The following is a 17549-nucleotide window of genomic DNA, read 5'->3' as shown; positions in this document are numbered from 1 at the left end:
TTAAAAAACAACGTAGAAAATGTCCTGTCATGTGAAAGAAAGTCATGGTAATGTAACATTAAGTCTAGCAATAAAAAAATATGTCTCGAGCAGATATTTTTCAGGGCAGTGGTTGTCAAAGTGTGGTCTGTGGGCCTTCAAGGGTCCTTAAAAGATTTACCATGGGTCCCCAGAAAAACTGAGTATTTGTCTCGTACTTCTTACAAGTTTGCACAAATGTGAAATGTTTAAGAATACTGTACAACATTTGTTATTGTACTTGCTACTGGTGTATCTGATTCAAATTCAATAAATCAAAATTAGATTCTAAAAATTTAAATTCGTACTTGGATGTTAAGTGTTTACAAGATATTTGTCTCTTGCACCGCATTTGTAAAGTGACAAATGTTGTGTTAGAGAATGCTTTACAAAAACAAAACAAAACAAATATACATGTGTATTAGATCATTTATCTGTGTACATTTGTATTACAATTTCTAAAAATGTACATTAGTTTTAAGTACATATTGAAATATTTCAATTCATGGCTTGTATTTATGATTAGCATTACAATGTACCTTAGCAGTTATTCAGCTCTTATTTTCTATTTTTAAGGCATTATGCAAATTTGATGTTTGACATTTATCTTAGATTGTGTAATTCAGACAATGTGTAAAGTTTATACTACATATAAATGAACGGGCAGGTGTAGCTCAGGAGGTAATCTGTAGGTCAGTGGTTTCCAAGTACACCTGTCATCCTTGGGCAAACCGCTGAACTCAACAATGCCCCCGATGCATTTATCACTGAGTTGGATTTTTTTTTAAAAGCACCAAAGAGGCTAAGAAGTATTATGTTACTATTTGTGTGTTAATGGCTGAATGTAGCATATGATATAAAGCACTTTCAGCGGTCAACATGACAAGGGCGCTCTATGTAAATACTCTAGACTTATAATTAACTTTAGACAAGGAAAATATGCTGAAGAGGCCTTAATCAAATCTCAGGGTGAATTTTATATACATAAACACAAGTATGAGGACAAAAGATATGAATTATCAAAACACACTGTCTTTGAAACAGTAATTTATTTTAGCATAAAAGACATCAAATTCACTTTTCTTAATTATTCATATTTCAGCTACAATCCATCTTTTTGGGATCTCATACATACATACATAGTGAGGGCACTATTTTCTTTCTAAGTTGGATCTCTAGAAAAGATAAATAAGTTATAAAAAATCTGTCAATATTTTCTTTAGGTTTTGTAATATCAGAGGATAATTTTGTCAAGCGCAACGGATCCTGGCAGGGTAGTCCAAATCATGTCATGATAAGAATGCAGCAGAATCTAATCCAGTTGTACAAACACAATAATAAAGTGCAAGATATCTAATACTGCAAGGCACAGACTACCAATAGTGGGATTGTCTTTTTTTTCTATTATAAAAATACGAGGAATAATGCAGAGTTAAAAAATATTTCCATACAATAACAACACAACAAGTAAAACCTTGTCTAAATTCTCAACAAATTGTAAAATATGTGCTATGGTACACATGTATAAGAAATTTAATCAGAAATATATACAATAAACTCAAATATAAATACATATTTGATGGTTGTTGAGTTAAATTGTTGAACAAATATGAAACACAGTCTTGGGGATATTCCGCAATAAATAAGGGAAATGATAATCAGTACCGTATGTCATCAACTTCATTTTACAATTAAAAAATGTGTAACAACTATTTCTTTGTTGTTATCATAAAAAAACGAAACATATGGCTCAGCCTTTATTGCACACAATCCTTAAAATCTTTTACCATTATCAAAGTAAAATGAAGCTAAAATGTTCACGAGAAATGAAAGCACAACAAAAGATTTGCTTACTTTTCTAACCATGCAATTTTTGTCAAATCAGTTATGTCATTCTTTATGATGCAAACTGTGACACGTTAAAGTCTAACCTCTTAATCTGAGATGTTCAATGCACAGCAAAGACTGGATTCAATGAATAATACAGTAGACAGTGACAGCAAGCCTTGATGCCGTGCCATAAATCCAGTTCCGTGTTTCAGATGTGACACATTGAGACTAAACGCTTGCAAGGGCTGCATCTTAATTGCTATAAAAAAATCAACTGATATCTGACTTCACATTTTAAAAAAAAAAGTTTCACAGAACAAAAATAGTATACTACAACTGTATACTTAAAACAAGAAATAGAAGATGTCCGTCTTTGCTGATGATCAGTCCTGTATATCAATGTTTTGTTCACGTCATGTGGGAACCTTTTCTCCTGAATCTCAAACATAATATTTGATGACATTATATGGCAACATGGCCGAGATGTGTCTTTTTTTTTTCTGCAAGGGCAGAGTCAAATAATTGCAGCTTTCTCAGATCTCCAGCTTGAGCACTCCTAGTTCCCACTTGTCATGAAGACAGCATGATTTCCTCTGACTGTTAGACAATATGAGTGCTAACACTGAGGCGTTTCCTGGCTATCTTTCCTTTCTGTCCCCACTTCCTCTTGAGGCTTGATGATGATGTGGATAGGCCTCTCTCTGCTGTCTCCTTGCTGGCTATCTGAAGAGAGCTTGCCCTCACTTTCACACACATCATCCTCTGCTGAGGCCCCGATGGGCCGCAGACGCTCACCAGAGACCATCTTCATTCCAGCTGTTGAACTGTCCCTCTTTAGGCTGTCATCACTGCTGCTTTCTGGGCTGACTTTTTCCGCTGTACAATTGAGACAAATGAAATTTAGCTTTCTTTAAAAATTAGTCTGTGATACTTACTGTATTGGAGTCCTTTTATGCATATATTGGTTCAATTCTTACAACGTTTGCTGTTAGCTGGTCTGTCTGTGCTGGTCGAACTGTCTGAGGGCTTCTTGACATTAGGCGTGGTCCTGGATCGGACTTTGTTGAAATTTCCCTCTAGGATCCACTGGTGCTGTAACCCCTCATCAGGAGTCAAGCGCTTAGTTGGATCCCAACTGAAAATCACAGAAATGTATTTAGGTCTACCATTTAATTCATATTTAAGGCAAAATCAGGCAAGTTGTGATCGTCGAAAATGTGATTGCAAGACAAAAAATGATTTAACATACCTGAAGCATCCTTTGATGAAATCTAAGAACAAAGGGTCGCTAGTTTTCAATGCAGCTGACAGCTCCTTGGAGTTGGGTCTCCGCTTCTTACCCTTGCTGTTAGTGATGTTCCTTGGGTTTCCTTTGGAGTCTGCACACAAAATACAGGTTTGTATACATTGACTGGACACGGTCAACAAAAAGTCATTACACACGCTCTGGATAGTGCCATTCTGTTTATTCATTCATATTCTAGTAACACATGTGTTGGTATCTTCTATTGTAAACCACTGTATATGCCACATACAGTAGTTAACTATCAAGCATATGAAATATCAAAATAAATAAGACATCAACAGCTGATCTGAATCTAGATTAAGTAAAATTCTCACCAAAGAACAATTTCCTCCTTGATGCTGACTGAACAAAATCATTTGGAGGCATTCCAAGAACCTGTATGATAGAATATAAATACACATTCAAACACAGAAGCAGCTTATCACTTAAGAGTATTTGAAATTGTTGTGTTCACAGTCACGAAGCTTGAAAAGTGACCTGAATAAACAGTTATTTTCCACACCTTACCTCCATTATACAAGCTATCTGCTCCACTTCGCTTTCTCCTGGGAAAAGAGGATAGCCTGTGTGGAGCTCAGCTAGGATGCAGCCCAGACTCCACATGTCAATGGCCATGCTGTAAGGGTGACCCAGGATAACCTCTGGAGAGCGGTAGAAACGACTCTGGATGTAGGTGTACACTAAAAGAGGGGCAAGTAGAGAGCAAATAAGTGAAATCGACAATGGTCTTTGAATATTCCGACATGGTGAAAAAATAAATCAATATGTTCTTACCCCTTTGTTGTTCATAGCAACTTGATCCAAAGTCAACCACCTTAATGTTCCCTGGCCCTCTTTGAGACAGAAGGATGTTTTCCTGTTGAGAAGTATAAGCAAACATTTAAAACAAAACTGTTCATACCTATGACAATGGTGCAGTATTGGGATGTTCCACAAGGTGGAGCTCATTTCATGTTAATATATTAAGAGCTCCTCACAGCGCAGTCATCAACAGAGGTACAGTAATTCAGCGCAAAGCATTGATCTACATGAAGTTTTGTTCAGATATTAAAGTTGATATGAAAGTCAATACCGGCTTTAGGTCGCAGTGGATTATTTTCTCCCTGTGCAGCATCTGCAGGCACCTGAGAAGCGCATGGGCGAACCGACGGATAAGAGCGAGACTGAAGCCCTGGAAGTTGTTTTTTTTAATGAGCTCATACAAGTTCACCCTGTCAAAAGGTACAAAATGAGATGTGTGATTAGTTAATGTTGCTGATTAAAGAAATAACATTTAACGCCCCCCCCCCCCCCCTTCTATGGATATACTTTGTACATGAAAGTCATGAAAAAAATAGCCAAGTGAGCTCACTAAAAATTTTGTTATAAAAATATGACTTCATCATATTCCACAAATAAATGCTCTGAAAAAAGAAGGCAGCTTAATTTGTTGTCACTCTACACCCATGGTGAAACATTCCCTGGCTATCAAGCACATACTTGGAAATTATCTGATTGTGCTCACATTCACAGGCAGATAGATACATCCCTGCTATTTCTTGCTGCTGCCGATAAGCATAAACTTCTTTAGAGTGTGTAACTGGATCCTTCACACCATGAGGGAAGATGGGGTAAGAGATAGGGCCCTGATCAAGGCCTTAAATAAGGGATTCAATGACAGTAATGTTAGACAAGGTGCCAGTCCAAGACGTCCCCTAAAGGTCATTCACCCAGAGTGATACAAAAAAACTATCTCCCTTCAAAAAGATATCAGTGGTGATCCGTGCAAAATCATAGATAGCTTGAGTTACAAAGGTAATCACTTAACAGTTACGTAGATGTACAATAACAGACAAGTGGCTTTGAGAAATACTGTTCTAACACAGCAATTGTACCTGTGAAAGCTGGCACACATTGAATACCTTTTGATTAAAAGATCAATTATTCAGTAATGTGTTTCTAAAGCCCTTGGCAGGCCTGCTTGTTTGCATGCTGAATATGTGTATACTAACCCAAGAAGCTCAAAGGAGATGCAAAGGTGATTTCTGAAGTAAAAGTACTCATTCATGTGGATGACATTGTGAAGATTGTCTTTGTCTTTTCTCTTTATTACATCCAGGATCTTCAGCTCAACTAGAGCTTGATGATGGAACCTACAGACAAATTTACAATTTTTTAGATACTGAAATTAAAACAAAATTCATTTTTAAATTTCGCTATGGCAGAAATAGAAGCTGATAGTCCAAAATAGTGATACTTATAGTCTTTTTAGTCTTATCTTGTGAAAATTTAACATGTCAACGATACACAATACTTCTTTAGCAGTACCTACATCTGGGATAGTGACCTACATAGTGAAGAAGACCTCTGAGGAATAGCTGTGGCACTTCACAGCCATTTTGTTTTCTGCATTATTGAAGTAGTGGTAAATCCCAAAGGCTCCTGCTTCTAACTAACAGGACTCCGGCATTTGTTGCCACTGTGATCCTCGGAGAGGACGGACAGGTAAGATAACACCGTGAGGCACTGACTTCTTTCAGGCTAAATCTGGTCTCAATGAATTGGCAGACTCCTAAAATGTAAAATGATCGCAGTGCAGGCATGTGGGAAAAAACTGACAACAGGCCACCGGATCTCAAATAAAGGCCAAAAGTTGACCTCTTACAGGTGATAAATAACTTACTTATTCTATATAGCCTAGTTAGCCATGATATAAGGAATGCCATAAATAACTTACAATGTATAGCATAGTTAGCTATAATATATTTTAAAAACTAATAAAACAGAGAATACAATTGTATTATTTGCGGTGTTATTGAAGATCAAAAATGATCAGAAAGAAATAAAATAATAATAATACAACATAATTTAAAATAAGATGAATAAAAGAAATTTATGCCAACACCTTTTCTTATTGCGTATCATCTTGATGGCAACAAGTTCGTTGTTCTTGTGGTCCAGACATTTTAGGACCTGCCCAAAGGAACCTTTGCCGATCACTTCAAGAACTTCAAACCTGTAAGCAATGTGGTCGTGCAGCACCTGAAAGACACAGGAGGAGCAGCGTGAATATGTTTGCAAGCCAATATTATATAAATGTGTCTTTGCACTGAATCAATAAATATGTGCATCTGTTCTCTATGCCCTTTTTATCTTTTTCAGAGAGACAGGAAAAACTTTACTGTTAACAGCAAAATTACACAAAGGCAAAAGTCTTTTAGTGTGATATGATAGTAATATCGTAATTACATTGTGGGTGAGATTAGACCTACAGCATGAGGATACAGACAGGATCCTCTTCTGTGGACAGCCACATTGTTCTACAGCTTTGGTATAACTGTCAGTCAAAGCTGTGACAGTAAGATGAGCATCAATAGACATGTGAGAGTATAAACGATAGTAAATCACTCAGCCTTAAACAGCTCATTCATTACATTTTGCCTCTTGACAACCAGCAGCCAATCAGCTGTCTGCCTCATGGAAGACATTTAAGCCCGTCCTGACAGGGTTTGTGACCTCAGTGCAGTTTATTGATTATTAAACAATAAAGTCGGCCTTCCTCCACAGCTGGTTCATGCATTCAGCTGCTGGATTAAGGTCATGTAAAAGCATCTGGTCCTGTACACTTCAGCTTAGATAGCTTGGAAGCATGTGCATGCGTATGTTATGTTTTTATGCACTTCTGCATGTGTTGTACATGATGGCACTTTGGAATGGGGGGACAGAAGCTCTGGTTAACCTTTTAAGAAAATGTCACAATAGTTTTGAACAACAAACACGTTTTTCTTTTTCATTTTTACATCACTGCTGAGCACTTTATGGACTATACATAGACTTTTAACCTGAATTCCTCCTATTCCGGTGTGTTCACAAAATGTTATTGGTGTGTTCTAGGAAAAATAGCTAACCTGTTTGTGTAGATGCTACATTTTTGTTTAGCTTTTGTTTCAGGGTTTAGTTTTAATGTCAATGCTTCACAATACTAAGTAAGATGAAAAATAAGATCAATCTGATTAATTTGAACAATTAAATCATTAAATCCTTGTACCTCAAAGCTGATTAAATTCTGATGAAACTGGTGTCTCATAGTTAGCCTGGGCGAAAGCCGACTGTTGACTCCGTCAAACAGTCAGGAAAAACCCAAGAGGAGTCCATTCCCATGGAGGGTGGGACCTTACTCAGCAACTTAAATTCATTGGAGTTCCCTTAACCAATCAGTAATGTTTAGAAATGACGTTGGTTATGCGCCGAAGGAGAGCTACGACATCCTTGCCATTAACAAAATTGACGAGGCATTCCTCTTGCTCTTGTTTTAATTGTGTAATGCTCTCCAGAGTTGAGACAACTTCATGGATAGCTTCTAGCGTCTCTTCTTCCGTCGCCATGTTTATTTCCGCTGCGGTTGAACTACAATTACATGGACTACAATGGACTCCGCGGGTGAGTTCTGCGTCACCACTCTCAACTGTTTGCTGATTGGCGAAACACTGAGCGAACCGAGGTAGGGGGGTTGGGCCAGACTATGTGCGGAGCCAAAATCTTTGGGCGGAAGTACGTAGGATGGCGTCGCCAGGCTATCTCATAGTAATCCCATCATGCAACATCTAAAACATTACCCTGACATAGCTTCCATGCTCATCGTCATATCCAGAGTTCTGCTGCGCTCCTTGAGAACCCTCGATTTTCTGAGAGCCCAGACCCAGGAACCAAATCTCTGCATAGTCATTGATTTCCTCCCGCTCAAACTCCATCAGCTGCTCCTGGAAATTGTTCAATGCCACTGCACCAGGAAGTTAGAAGAGAAGGACAGGATGAGTTAGTGTCATATTAATGACATTTTCTGCCAAATGCAGAGAATTGTTAAAAACTTTCTTTCAATGCCAGCAAGTTATTTGTGGTTCATCACGAGAATAGAGAATAATACTTGGATACGTGTTTCCATTAGAACACCTACAACAGACTCAAATTTAAAAATCGTTTGTGATTCAGTTGTGTGATTCAAACCAGCATACCTGTAGGTGACATGGGCAACCTTAGTCCCTCATATGCTCTCTCCTTCTCCAGCTTGTTGCTTGAGGTCTTGCTGTTGCGGGAAGCTGATACTTTATCCATTGCTGCACCAAACCGCATGCTGAACTGCTGAGTGGGCTTCTGCCTCTCGTCCTGGTTAATAACACACGTTGACAAAGTAGAGTCACTTTGCATTATAAGCAAAGAAAAGCTGAAGTCAGGACAATGTGACTGCATTGTTATTTTTTTAATGACAAAGCTGGTTCTCTATTTAAAAAAATGCAAGCTAGCTTATCTTACTCTACTATGAAAAATGAGCTGCTACAGAAGTACATTACAGCTGTTTAACAAATGAGAGTCTTACCAAGTGTGTTTGATAGTTGTTTTGACCCCCTTTGTTGGCAATTTGGGGCAAGATGTTGTCTGACTGCTGGTGCTGGTTTTTGGCATTGCTGACCACCACCTGGACCACTGGAGGCTCAAGTTGAGGCAGCGTCCCAACACCAGAGCCAAACTTCTGTAATTCAGACGTATTCTTGTAATAAAATCCACACTACAGAATAAACTCAATGAAGACAAGTGCAGCAACAGCAACAAAGTCATAAACTGGAGGAAAAAAAAACCATCTGACAGTTTGGTTTAATGAACTTGAAAAACCTAAATCTATTTGTGGTGTAAATAAGAACAAAAAAAGACAGAACTGATCAAATAGACAATAGGCAAAACCACTTAGGATATTTACAGTAGGATCCATGTTTGTAGAAACATGCATTCTTGTCATTCTTCCTGTAAATCCATTCTTTCACAAGTACATCTTTGGATCAGGCTGTGTTCTGTCAGTTTTGGTTTGTGGCCTCCAGCTAGCTACCTCCCTACATGCAGGCTTAGGTGTCCAGGACCCCCAGCAGGTAGCGACTGGAATTACTAATCAAGGTGAAAGTAAAATGGGGACAAAGCCCCACGAGGCCCGGCCTTGACAGAGTCTGTCTGCGTTGGCTTTGGGGGGGAGGTTAAGTGCAGCAACCTGCTTTTCTCTGCCTGCCACTGTGATTGTGCTCGGAGCACAATTACATGTGTCGCAGCCTTGCGAGGCTCAGCCCTGCCAATGATGGGCAAAAAAGGACCTCTGTCCTCTGACAGATCCTCTGAGGAAAAAATAGATATTGCTGTATCTTTGTGTGTACCAAACTGTGTTTGTGACAAGAAGGGAATCATGGAGTAGTTTTAAAACAAGTTTTTTTTTTATATTTCTTAAGCTGCAGTTTGAAAATTCCCTACACTGAACGTGCTATTGAAACCCTTAAGAAATACATTGTATTACCATACGAAATTCCTTGTTATGAATTATTAATAGAATTCCTTCAAAAAACATTCTATACAGTATATAGTGCTGATTTTTCTGTTCATATATTACAAGCTCCTGCAGGATCTGCCAACTTGGTAATGACGCATAGAGATAAGGCTAAATATAGTTCCAAGCACCTGCCACAACAGGCAAAGGAAGTAAACACGGTTACATGCCTGTACATAGCCAGGCAGGCATGCTCTTTAGATAAGATGCTCCTGTATCAATTGGAGGTCTGCGATGGTTATACATCCCATCTGTGTACACAGATGTACACAGCAATATCAACATTTCAGATTTAAGAACATAAATTAATGTCAATATATTTGCCAAGAGCATGCACTTCTTTGCTAAGGAATTCTCTGTCAATAATTCATTTGTCAGGGATGTTTGTTTAAGTCTATGATTTATAATAGTAGAAGGCATTCTGGTCTAGTTAATTGCATGTGTATGAAAATGAAAATGAGAAAAATGTTTTAAGGCGCTGATAGAAAATTTCAGGGAAACCACATGTAATCTAAACACAAAAGGGAAGAGATGGCATTGTTGGTGCAACATGTTCTGGGTACGCGTCAGCTGTTACAACATCACGCAGGGGTAAAGCGCTGACCTGTGAACAGGGTCGACTTGTTCCAATACGGCTGCCTTCTGCTGGGACTCTGTGAGGGTGAGGGAAGGCCTCTGGTCGTGATGTCTGTGGGAGGAATGAAAATGATTCATAAAAAAGCCACAAAAAAGGAAGAAAAGGATAGCTGCCTTTCTTATAAACTGGAAATAATACCTGTACAATGGGTAACAAAATTTCTTATCTGTAGAGTCTTCTGTATAGAATGATGCATTATAATATCATCTCGAGGTCAGATTTAGGAATCCCTTTACACTATAAGCGACAAAATAAAGCATTGATGTGAAATAATAATGAAGCTACTTCTTGTGTTCTTGCTGGCTGGATTCTCCAGTCACTTCAGCGACACGTAGCCTCTGGGCATTTGAGCGGCGTTGAAACCAGACTTGCAAAAATAATGCACTGTGATCCTAAAATAGATCACTTCTGCAAAAACCCAGCAACAACGATCCTCTCACTTCCCAGTGCTCTCTATGTACCTTCCAGTGCAGTTGTGTGCCCATGTGCACGTCCATGTGTCATGCAGTAGGTGTACACGTGCCTGTGCAGACTGAATGTGTTGAAGGGAAGCAATGAAGGCATGAAGATGCCCTACAATAAAAAGTGTATTGCACACATTTGGGATGATTCTACATGCCAGCACCAAGCCAGCTTACACGTGCCTTTTTAATCAGCTGGTGAGCGTGCAGCTGTGTCCGGCGACACCATATGGGTGAAAAAAAAGCTTAGCTTCTTGTGGGGATTCGTACTAAACTCTATCCACCCACCTGGCAGGGACAGGAGCTGATAAGGATGAGAGGTATGTTGTTCACAGGTGCTACATAGGAAACAGCTTCACAGTCATAATATTAAAAGCTTTACAGTTTGCTGAGAGACAAAACCAGCATCAGGTCAGTGTCATTTAGGAAAAGAGGAAGGTGATCTGAGTTCAATTAGAAACTGACATCACTTCTTCATGCTGCTTTTCAAGCTCCTGTCCCTGGCTTCTCCGTTCATATTAAAGTTTATTCTTAATTGAGTCGGTGCAACCATACATAGCCAAACAAGTGAGCTATACAATCACGTAGTCATGTTACAATCTCAGGGAGGGGTGGCGTGAGTGACATCAAGAGCCATGTAGGTCACTGTGGCAGGTTGGCTTCACCTGTGAAGGTTCAAGGTCTGCTGTAAGCCTTTCTAATGAGCACGGAGCCAGTGGAAAGCCAGTGACATCATATCATGTACTCAAGTGTCAAAGGTAAATAATCACTTTGGACCTCTTATTCTGCTGCTGTGAATACAAATCTAAACAGTGTAAAGTAAGTTATGCTCACAGTTCAATCCATGTGGTAGAAATGAGTGTCTGTGAGTGCTGTTCAAGTAATATAAGTAAGTGGATGAGCACCTTTCTGTATTTCATAGTGCTCTCTGAGATCTAAATCCAAAAGTTATTATGTTTTTTAATTCAGATTTGCACAATGCAGTGTTGATAAAGGACACGCACAGACTTTGATAAAATGTTCCTGGTAAACAGTCTCTCTGGAATCCACATCGATGCATATTCCATCCGTAAGTACACATATAATTAAAGACAAAAGGTCATCAGCAATGATCGCTCCATCTATGTGGCTGGAGGTCTTTCGTGGATCCAGGATGATCCTTGCAAGTGTATGAGAGCAGTTTTGTTCCAAGAAGGTCAATTGGTCAAAGTCAAACTAAAGCAGAAATCAGGAGTTGGGTAAACATCAGCAAGTTGTGAAATGGTTATATCTCACACCATCATCTGTGAGGGATTTCGTTTTCAAGGTGAAGTCACTATCTTTTTACTAAAGCTGCACTCTACAACCATCAAATGTGACCACTCAATGGATAAATGATGCTTGCAAAGTAACCATAATCAATTCCTTCGGGATTAATAAATGGTACTCTACTCTACTATGTGACAAAAATTTGAACTATTTGAAAAAATAATAATAGGATTTTTTTAGAATCCAAAAACAGCAAGGGTTAAATTTATCAGTTTCCATGTACGGTGTGAAAAATACACCAGAACGCATATAGACTTACAGAATCTGTCAGCACAACAAATGCCGAAATAAGTGTGCTAAACAACGACTGAAATAGAAATGGATCAGATTTTTCATCATAACTTGGCATGCATTCAAGAGAAAGGGGGCAGACTACAAAATAAGAATTCAAGTGGAATAACTTGTAGAAGAGAAAAGGGAATAGTTTTAAAGTTAGAATGACCTCCCACTCAATAAAGGTAATGTGAAGTGGTCAATGTCTTATTAGGTGTCTAGACAACATTTTTTGCAAAAATGAAATCAGTCTGTGTTTTAACCTTGTATCTGGGGAAAAGTAGCCAATTCTTTATTCCAAGAACAATTTAAAGAAAATATAATGATATGGAAGGTACAAAACATGAATTATAATTTGATATGATTAGAGGTTAATTCTACTAACATAGCATAGCTCTATCATATGTTTCTTAGATCAGATTATCACAATAATCCTGTCAGTGGAAATAAAAAACAAACAACCAGTTTTACCAGCCAACCGATCAGTAATAGTGCCTCACCTTGTTATTTATTTCTGGCAACATGCTGTGTTATCAGTGTCAATCGCGGCAATCCAAACACACGGGAGAAATTATAATATCCAACAAAGAGACATTATATCCAACTCTTGAAAGCCCAGCCTCAGGTTAAACGCAGACTTTCCACGAGTCCAACTTCGTGACCAACACTGAAACGACACCGATAAGAAAAATCCCGGTGACTGATGAGATCCACTAACCAAAATCTGTCGTACTCCTGGTTTTACGCGGTGAATGCGCTGTCGTCAGAGAGGAGATTAGCGAGCGAGACAAGCTGTTGAGGGTCCTTGCGCCTTGACGCGTTCTGCTAAGACACCGAGGGAGCCACCTGTTCAGGTTGCTGCCGCTGACAGCTGGAGCTGTCCCAATTTAGATTTGTTTTCAGTCTGTCTATGTATTCCACCTACAACAAGCTATGTGACTGATGCTCTTTCCCACATCGACGCTGTTCACGGAGAGGGCTTTCACACCGACTCACGCACGCCCTGACTCTAGTGCTTGAGCGCACTTAAGACACAGTAAATGTTTTACAGACTGCTCACTTTAAAGACGGGATCCACAGTGCCTCTGCACTGACCAAAGCGTATCATGCAGTTGTCTCACTGTCAACCTGGTAATCTAATCATTCTAGACGAGACCATCGTGATCATTGTGGATGTTTACAGTAAAGAATTACATCTAAGATTGGTTACTCTAGGAAAAAAGTAATCATGGACCCACCCACATCACTGATTTTTTAAAACGTAGATGTTTTCTTTTTAAAAAGAGGACAAAGCTAATACATTCACATCTTTTTGAAGAATACAATCCCCATATACATCAAACTATAAGCTGTGTGGACCAAGAACAATACTTTGGATGGAACTTAAAAATAGTAAAAACACAGTAAATGATGGTTCAGCTCCAGATTTTTTAACCATTCAGGAATTTTAGAAAAATAACTATGTATAAAAATAATCTAATTAACCTTGACAAAGCAGTTACAAAGGGATATATGAAATCCCTTCATTCTTCACCATAATAAGATATCAGGGAGTATTAACACTATTATGCAAATGTAAGAGGCCATTTGTTTTCCAGTGACTAATCACCACTGCAGGAGGAAAACAACTCAGTTGCTCTATGTGATGATTAGCCCACAACAACATGTACGGGAGATGAATATGATAAGAGGATGCTGTTATGCAACCAGTCGGTGCCTCATTATTTAGCCTCAGCTTTAGGGATGAGCGACTACTGAGGAAACTGCTCTTCCTCTCCTTATCTCACTCACTTCATCAGTTCCTTTGGAACATCACAATTGTTTCGTAATTCGTCTGAATTACGTCTGAAGCCATACATTAAAAGTACTAAATAATTAAAATATCTGTAGACAAAGATCAGACTTTTGTGATATGATGGTACTAAGAACACATAAACTCATGCAGGTTTTAGGGTTTGTGCTGAGCAAGAGATTGTTTGTGACTCCTGATGGTGGAGCCCCCTCAAGAGAAGGAGGGAAGAGTGAAAGCAACATAAAGGTGGGGGGCACAGAGTCTCTCAGACTCTCAGACGTAGAAGAGTTTCTTTGAATCTAGTCTGATTAATAAAGACAAGAGAAGCAGTTGGAGATATTAATCCTTTGCATTCTTGATCACAACTTGAGCAGATCTGACCAGAATAGTAAAATTATTTGTACATTTTGTACAATGCTTATGTGAGAAAACTTGAAAAGAAATCATACATTACTTCACATCTATATATGGACACTGCTCTAATAACTGCATGTTAATAAATAAAGGCACTTAGCCAAGCAGAAGAAGTGGAAATACCATGAAACTGCTAGCCTGAGCGTCCGTAGTTAACTGTAAAGCTGCACAGTTCACTTGGGAGAGTCGTTCTGCTCTGTATTGTCACCAAGGTGACAAAAAATGCAGTTACAGTAAAGCATATCTCACCATGACAACCAAAGAATTCTATAACAAAACATTATAGTTTAGATGTGGCTGACATGAGACAGATGGAAGCTGTGTGGCATGTGAGCAATTCTACAAAGACAGACTTAAGTGTTTAGAACGTAAACTAAACCAAACATGGGAAACCGTAGTGGCTAGATGGAAAATGCAAACAAATACATTTCTAAAGTCTTGTCTATTCGGTGTTACTTGTAAGCATACCTCAGGTTGGACCCTCCTGTTCCTACCCCAGCAGCAGCCCTGGAGGAGGCTAAAACCACAGCAGGCAGAGGTTCCGTCTTCCCACATAGTACACCACCTCCATGCTGTCACAATCACACCCTGAAGCCCACCTTAACCTCTAGATGCCATATCCAGTGAGGGAGAGGCAGTAACTCAATAAAAGAAACAAAGCCGTTGAAGATGCCAGGCCTGCATTTCCTGTGGTATTCAGTTTTGTAGACAAAGTGCCGCTCCTCATGTCCACTTGATCTAGTCTTCACAGAGGCTTGATTCTATCAACTTCAGTTATCAGTGCATTGAGTTTCAATGACTGTCTTGATGTTAAAATCCTTTAAATGTGGATTAGTTCTTAATGCAGAGCTGCTTGTTATTCTTCACAGCCCTTCAATGTGCTCTTGATTTAGCTTCTCTGCTTCGTTTTTATATACAAGGTTACATCCCAGTGCCTCTGTGAGTTCTTCCCTGTCAGATTCCAGCGAATAATTTTTGTTTCCTCCAGGATATAGACTGAACATTACAGTAAACTGTCGACAGATGAGAAGATTGTTATGATCGGCGAGGGAGTGCTCCTTGTCTTGCCAGTGACGCATGGATAGGACTCAACCAGGGACTCATTCTGAGCTGGTGACAAAGCAAGTGTTTGCTATTGCCTCTGAGTGTGCTGGGTTTTGAGAGGATGGGGAGTGGGGGGGGGGGGGGACTAGACAGACAAGGAGAGAAAGGTACTGTAGATAAAGATCCCACCATGCTCCCAGGTGTGCTCTTCATGGTGCTGAGGAAGTCGGAGGTAGGAGGTGCAGCTTTAATGGGCCTCCCATGTGGTTCCACAGATGCCTGCAACTTTCCTCTGCCTTTACACTTGCCACTGTATCCTGGAGACAAAACCAGTGGGATGTCATATCCCCAGCTTGCTTCTCCTTATTTGCTCCTCCATCACTTCTACCTTTCTCCACCTGCTTTACTGCTGCCACAGACCCCTGTGGGATGCTTCAGTCTTGCTGACAAATAGTTTACCCCACCCAACCCCAGCTAGCCCTGGCGTCCTGCTTGCTGCACACAGCAGTAGAAAACAGCATGACAGGACTCTGGGCTGACTATCCAGTAGGTAATAATAGGAGAACAAAGTGTTATAATTACCTCAGTGTGCCACTTTATTCATTATTGATTATGAAAGGCTTTACTGGAAGTCACTAAAATATGCCTAATGAGACTTGTCTATTTAACCACAAGTTATTTGATAGGTAACAGATCGTCATTTAATTTTATATGTTGTTTTCATACCAAATGCCACACTAGTAATGAGCAGAAGTATCTTTGCTCACTGAAATTCCACCCTTCACCAAAAATATAATCTGTAAATCAAAATGTTTTGGTGACAGGAAAAATGTTGCTATTTCTGTTGCATGAAGCACCGGGGTTCTGTATTTCATTACTGCCCAGTAAGCAAGTTCTGACACGCTGTATGACACAGATGTACAGTAGCTGCTGTATTTCATCTCTTACCACTCATCTTTAGGTTTTCATTTTCAAATGATTAATTAATCAGTCCTTCATCCAACTATAACAGAGTCATCTTATTGGCTGTTGCTCTTCAGGCATATACCTTTTCTATGTCTGTGAACCATCTGGCCAGATCTGTTAAAGACTACACAACAGGTGGTTGGACACACTATACCAGGCCAGATGAGTCTTTTCTGAAACATTCTGCTGGGCCCTGACAGGTGTCACATGAGGCACACCAGAGCGAGATTAGCTGTCGGACAAAACAGACAATGTCAGTGTCCCTTGCCTTCTGGCAGAGAGGAGTGTGGGTAGTTTGATCTGGCTGACAGGTGGACTGCAGCATCTGCAGTTTTAGTAGCACAGGAGCCTTCTCAGTGACAGCATGTCACCATGTAAGATATGGGTCAAGTTAACAAGTTGACACAAGCAAATGCATTTATACCCACTCAAGGGAAGTTGGGTGATTATAGGCTCAATCGTGACTTAAATGTTACATATTAATGGTGCTTGGAATTGGTTTTGGAAAGAAGTGCAGGTTAATGTGTCTCCAGTAATGTTTTTTAAGTCTCAAACAGGCATCCATGAGTGGAAATTTCAGTGACCAAAGACCAAATCAAGAATCAAGAATCAATGTGCAGGCACAATGAAATTTAGTTCAGGAGCTCTTGGCTTGGGATACACAAAAAGATAAAAGGCACACAGTCTAAAGATATCTAAGTTATACAAAAAATAATAAAAAATAGTAAAAGTTAAAGTGAAAATTAAATAAGTCATGAAATGAAACCAAATGTGTTCCCTATCATGTAGGGCTTAATATTTGAATAGGGACATCTGACTTAACTAGGGATTCAAAATTTGTGTTTCTTTGAGTAAATGTGTAAATTGTGCTTGTGTTGTATGGTTGTGGTTATGGAAACAGCTGAAAAAGAAGCAGCCTTCAGGCTATGATTCATCGTCTTAGCCATGTGGAGATGCTTCCTTTCAGCAAGGTGAGGAGAGTGAGACAAAAACTCACGCATTATAAATCATTATCTCACCTACGAATGCAGAGTCTCTGATTGTTGCTCATTCTTTGCTTTGCATTATTGATGTGTAATAGGGTTAATGCATCTGCCATAGTCCTGTCCTGTAGTAATACCCTGTACTGTAACTAGAAAGTAAACATAGCAGCCCATGTT

General features: G+C 39.3%; 1 protein-coding gene across 1 annotated transcript; it reads right to left on the bottom strand.

Moving 5' to 3' along the window:
• Positions 1 to 1048: 1048 nt before the first annotated feature.
• dyrk4 (dual-specificity tyrosine-(Y)-phosphorylation regulated kinase 4) lies at positions 1049 to 13171 on the bottom strand. Its single transcript, XM_075470908.1, has 14 exons — positions 12674 to 13171; positions 10099 to 10182; positions 8508 to 8660; positions 8146 to 8296; positions 7750 to 7913; positions 6039 to 6175; positions 5146 to 5286; positions 4227 to 4365; positions 3929 to 4010; positions 3662 to 3834; positions 3469 to 3529; positions 3098 to 3227; positions 2826 to 2983; positions 1049 to 2724 (listed from the first exon to the last, which is right to left on the bottom strand). Exons 1-14 carry the CDS (start codon positions 12695 to 12697, stop codon positions 2465 to 2467), a joined length of 1857 nt encoding a protein of 618 aa, XP_075327023.1. The 5' UTR covers positions 12698 to 13171; the 3' UTR covers positions 1049 to 2464.
• Between the last annotated feature and the right edge of the window lie 4378 nt (positions 13172 to 17549).

This window comes from Odontesthes bonariensis, chromosome 7, assembly GCF_027942865.1.
Source record: "Odontesthes bonariensis isolate fOdoBon6 chromosome 7, fOdoBon6.hap1, whole genome shotgun sequence".
In the NCBI taxonomy this organism is placed as follows: Eukaryota; Metazoa; Chordata; class Actinopteri; order Atheriniformes; family Atherinopsidae; genus Odontesthes; species Odontesthes bonariensis.
Note: the sequence above shows the minus strand (reverse complement) of the source record. Positions and strands in the feature narration are given on the sequence as shown.